At 37.4% G+C, this 5,723-nt stretch overlaps 1 protein-coding gene across 1 annotated transcript in view; it reads left to right on the top strand.

Moving 5' to 3' along the window:
- The window catches only part of ADH4 (alcohol dehydrogenase 4 (class II), pi polypeptide), a 27,858-nt gene extending 23,372 nt beyond the window's left edge, over window positions 1-4,486 (top strand). Inside the window, exons 7-9 of the mRNA XM_017516187.2 lie at window positions 491-626; window positions 1,105-1,240; window positions 3,680-4,486. Of these exons, the coding sequence (XP_017371676.1) occupies window positions 491-626; window positions 1,105-1,240; window positions 3,680-3,704 (297 nt within the window). The 3' untranslated portion in view covers window positions 3,705-4,486. The remainder of the gene's footprint in view (window positions 1-490; window positions 627-1,104; window positions 1,241-3,679) is intronic.
- The last annotated feature ends 1,237 nt before the right edge of the window (window positions 4,487-5,723 follow it).

Here is a 5,723-nt window from a genome sequence, read left to right on the forward strand (position 1 = left end):
TTTTGAGACAGAGTCTCACTCTGTCACCCAGGCTGGAGTGCAGTGGCATGATCTCAGCTCACTGTAACCTCCGCCTCCTGGATTCAGCCAATTCCCCAGCCTCAGTTTATTGAGTAGCTGAGACTACAGGCTGGCACCACCACATCCAGCTAATTTTTGTATTTTTAGTAGAGATGGGGTTTTACCATGTTGGCCAGGCTGGTCTTGAACTCCTGGCCTCAAGTGATCTGCCCACCGTGGCCTCCCAAAGTTCTGGGATTACAGACATAAGTCACCTGCACCAAGACTGTGCTGAACATTCTACCTGTAATGGCACACTGGACTCTCAAGGCTCTATCTACAATGATGCTATGATGTCATTAGCTTGAATCCCATTATCTTACATGGAGAGTTGGATTAATTTTTTTCTAAAGCATTGTACATTCCCACACTGGAGTTTATATTCTACTTTTCCATTGGCTGAAGTAGTCTTTTGTGTTTGGTCTTACAGAAAGCAGCCCTGGACTGTACAACTGCTGGCTGGGGATCATGTACTTTCATTGGGGTAGCTCCTGGCAGCAAAGGATTGACTATTCTTCCAGAGGAGCTAATAGTCGGCCGTACTATAAATGGAACATTCTTTGGTGGTGAGGTTTTTTTTTCTTCATTGCTTTAAATTTTCTTCACTGTGGTACTGAAATTCTTAGAGTGAAGATTATTGAAAGGAAATAAAAATAATTTATTCAAACGTTGAGTGCCTAGAGCTTATCCAAAGGCTACATAAAAACTATTAATTACTTATAAGTAAAGAATTTATATAAAAAGGTAACTAATTTGCAAATTGAAATTTAACTTGCATTTGAATGAACCAACATAAAGAAACAAAAAGTAAACATTGACCTAATTGAGGTAATTTCTTATCTAGAGCAGAAAATAATCTTGAATTTTTCTTATAAAGAAAATTTTTAAAATAGACATAAGTACAGAAAATTAAAGATGGAAGGAGTTTAATCTATTTGAAGCAACCCAAATCTGACATAATAATTCCATTTGTTCAGTAAATGCTGATTAAACTACTTTGTGTCAAGTGCCATGTCTTTATTTTGCATTTTGTCCACATTACAGGTTGGAAAAGTGATTCTATCCCAAAGCTGGTCACCGACTATAAAAATAAGAAATTCAATCTGGATGCATTGGTGACCCACACCCTGCCTTTTGACAAACTAAATGAGGCATTTGACCTAATGAACCAAGGAAAAAGGTACATTACCAATAGATGATTGAATGGTTTAAAAAACATTTACAATGATTCTATTTTTATTTGACATTAAGAACTAACCAGCTTGTTTTTTCTGACATTTTCTACTTCCCAGGTACTAAATGTGTTTAAAAGATTAAATAGTGGCCATTTGGTGGCGAATGGAGGGGGAGGGGGAACTTCCATTTTAATAACGCACATCTGTACACTGTTACAATATAGAGTCGTGGTATAAATTAATACATATTTCCCTTCCACAAACCATTGACTCAGTTGGGGCTGCTCCCTAGAAAGAGAGGTTTCTGTACAGTATAATGTTAGATACCTCTGGTAAAGTGTAACCCTGAGTTGGGCACCATTGTGTTCTTCAGTGTGACACAGAGTGCCTATCCCAGACCCTTCACAATCAGAATTAGGTGAAAACCATTGCTACATGAGCAGAGAGTGGCAGGGATCAGACGTGTAAAGGATGCTCCAACTGTCTCATTCTCCTGCTTTGTCATGGAGTTCCTATAAGATACCTTCTGATCCACTATTTTAGTTATATAGTGCTCCCATGTCAGGAATCCCAGGAACTGATGTATAGAAATGTTCCACCTAGAAGATTCCTAGGGGTTTGTAAGACTAGGATCAATGATTTCAGGTAAAATGTTCAAGCATAACCTTGATCAATAGAAAGAAAAGTCAAAAACATTAGGAACAATGTTACATAGAGGAGATGCAGGACAAGGAAGAAATGAAAAGAGAGGACACAACAAAAGAGAGGAGGAAAAGGCTAAAGTAAAATTAAAATGACTGGGATTTGGGCTGGGCGTGGTGGCTCATGCCTGTAATCCCAGCACTTTGGGAGGCCAAGGCAGGTGGACCACCTGAGGTCAGAAGCTCGAGACCAGCCTAGCCAACATGGTAAAACCCCGTCTCTACTAAAAATACAAAATGGTGGTACATTCCTGTAATCCCAGCTACTCAGGAGGCTGAGGCAGGAGAACCGGGGAGGCATAGACTGTGGTGAGCCAAGATAACACCACTGCACTCTAGCCTGAGCAACAAGAACAAAACTCCATCTCAAAAAAAAAAAAAAAAAAAAACTGAAGCAGGGAAAAATGTTGCAGAAGAAGAAGAAGACAGTTTCATGGTACGAGGACCCAGACTACTTCTTGGGGAAGAAACCTGAGGAAATATCCCCACTGGCGTTAACTCCCCAATTTGCAAATATGTTAGTCACAACATATTAAAAGGAAGTTCAATAAAAAGAAAAGAAAATATAAGCATTATTTTTTAAGCTACACCATGTAAAATTAGTGTATAAGCCCTGCAATATTTTATACAATCTCAATATCCCCATAAAGAATATTCTTCAAGTTAGAAGTTAAAAGTTGGATTGGGGTTTGAGGCCTTACACCCTTGTACTCATATCTTCTAACAGAAACCTTTTCTCCTTGAGTTCTCTATTATGGAATACACCCATAAGGAATGCTAAGTGTCAGCCAGGTGGAAAATGCTGCATTACTTTATGGGCAAGTCTCCCATATTCTCCAAGGAGGCTTCCCTGGTAATCAGCCTAGGAGTAGACACCAGAGTGAGGCCTCCTGCTCCTTCTCTGGCCCACTGAGAATACCACCTGACTGCCCAGACAGATGGAAAGGTGGCACTGGGGAAGGCAGAGGTTGGGCCTCCTCAGGTGTGTCCACCATGTGGGCACAGGAAGCACAAAAGAGGGCAGGCCCTCCTACCACCCAACTGCAAAGAAGCAAGGGAACGGAGGGAAGAGGATGAAATACAATGACTGAGTGGGCTATTGAGGTGCAGTGACCCTGCCCCAGAGTGAGGACAGTATACAGAAGTTCTCCTTCCACAGGTAGAGGTAGTTTCCAGTCCTGGGTGAAGAAAACACTTATGCGTAGCACCCTGCTAATAGTAGGGATTCCACAGCTTCAGCAGTAATGTCTGAGATAAGGACTGCTCTGTCCTTGAGGCTTATCCTCCTCTTTGCGTCTACATATTGGAGTTATCCAGGAATAAGAACATCAGGGTTCCCAAAAAGTAGCATCCCAACACACCAGCTTTCATGCCCACTCCATCTTTCGATGCTCAACTTTGCCCTCAGCTATAGAAAATCCAAGAGCAGTGACTATTCCAAAACTAAAACTTTATTCCCTCCTTAGTACATTCTAATTCTCCTCAACAGCACCAATAAGCAACAAGGACACTGTCTAACATGAGTGAGGGTCCTCAATTTCCTCCCAGTTTCCTAGCACATGTATAAAATATTATTAACACCATGAATGGAAGAGGATGATGGGATAAAAAAAATTAGGCTTAATACTTAGATGTCCATAAAGGAAGACCAGATCCTGAAATGAAAAAGCAAAACTTACTTGTGAGCTTTGGTTAAATTTATAATGAAAATTATATTTATTAATGTTTTATTGTTATTAACAGCATCAGAACAATCCTGACCTTTTGAAGATGCCAGGAGCAACTTGGATACTGTCTGATTGAATGCGAGCCTGTCTGGTTAATTAATTATCTGATTTGATGAACCAAGGAAAGCCATGAGTTTAAACAAATATTTACATTTCATATGGCAACAAAAAAGAGCTTTAAATGTTATAGCCTTTGTACCCATTACATGTTAATATTACCTATGTTAAATAATAATAACTAGTGTTTATTAATAGAATGATATGATCTTTACAAATTGTTTTAAATTAGTTCTGTGAGGGTGAAAGTGGGGATTGAAGAGATAATAAATAAAACTAGATTGGCCATATGTTTATAATTTTTTTAGATTGGGTAATTAATACATGGAGTTTCATTATACTTTTCTCTCCACTTTTGTCTATGTTAAAAATTTTCTGGGAGCTAAATGATGAGAACACATGGACACATGAAGGGGAACAACACACTCTGGAGCCTATTGAGGTTGGAGAGTTGGGGAGAGAGCATCAGGAAGAAGAGCTAATGGATGCTGGGCTTCATAACTGGGTGTTGAGATGATCTGTGCAGCAAACCACCATAGCACATGTTTATCTATGTAACAAACCTGCACATCCTGCACATGTATCCTGGAACTTAATAAAAGTTGGAAATTAAAAAGAAAAATGAATAAGATCTAGTATTTGATAGCACAAGAGGGAGACTATGGTCAATAGTAATTTAATTGTACATTTTAATATGACTAAACGAGTATAATGAATTGTTTGTATACAAAGGATAAATGCTTGAGGGGATAGACACCCCATTTTACATGATGTGATTATTACATATTGCATACCTATATCAAAACATCTCATGTACCTCATAAATATATACACCTACTAATATCCACAAAAATTAAAATAGAAATTTTTTAAATAAAAATAAAGAAAAAAAAATTTTCTACAATAAGATTTTTACTTGAAAAAAACCACCATATTTCATATATATGTGTACATATATAAACTACACATAAAAAATATATATAGTAATTTTTGTAATCATGTTTGTATATATATGTTAAAATATACACACATATACACATATATATACATAAACACTATTATATAATTTTTGCTCCAATAAGGCACAAGCTACTTTTTAAAAATAAGTTGCTAAATAATTTTCTTTTTAACATCTGTTAATTTCTTTTCTCTTAGTCCCACTCTATCATTTAACTGCAATCATATGTAAGGAGATATCAGAATCTAGTTAAGTGAATATATTTTTTTTTATCATGAATATTTCATACAATGGATGTTTTATTATTTATATTATTGATTTTTTTAAAGTCAGCGATCCTCAAAATCGAGCACCTTCCACTCAATGTGACAGAGGTGAGCTGTCTGGTATATTGCTGGGAGCACTTCTGGCACCTGATTTTCCTTCACTGTTTGCTGTCTTAGATAAGCCATATGGCATGTTTGACGAAAGGGTTGATTTTAAAGGAGGTCGTCCCCATTTTGACTTCTGCCTCTCCTCATCCCTCTTTTCATCCTTTTCACTATCTTCTTTATTTTTAGCTTTTTTCTTTGGTCCACCTTTGTCCAAAGGCCAGATTATTCTGTCAGCCTTCACCCATGCATCATACCTGACATTCCATCCATAGTGTACCAAATATAAACTTCTCCGTCATCAATTTCAGTGCTTTTAATACTGGCTTCATAATTCTGAGTCTTCCCTCATCCATATTTTACTTTCACTTTGGTTCCTGTTAGGCAGGGTTCCATGTCTTCCTCATCTTCTTCTCCTTCAGAGTCACGCTTGCTTTCAGTTTCTTCCGTCCCTTGGCTTTTCTCTTCCTCTTCATCTGCGTCTTTGTCAGAATCCTCCTGTTTTTTAATTTTCTTCTCTTTTTGCTTTAGTGTATTTTTTCTCCCCAGTAGTAGCTCATTTTCTTTTTTTTCTGCAGTTTCATAGTCATCATCTACATCCTTATTTTCTGTATCATTATCTTTTAATTTGTCCTCTGTTTTCTCTTCTTCAATTTCCTTTTTTTTTTTTTTTT

The sequence above is a fragment of the Cebus imitator genome, unplaced genomic scaffold (genome assembly GCF_001604975.1).
Source record: "Cebus imitator isolate Cc_AM_T3 unplaced genomic scaffold, Cebus_imitator-1.0 Scaffold575, whole genome shotgun sequence".
In the NCBI taxonomy this organism is placed as follows: Eukaryota; Metazoa; Chordata; class Mammalia; order Primates; family Cebidae; genus Cebus; species Cebus imitator.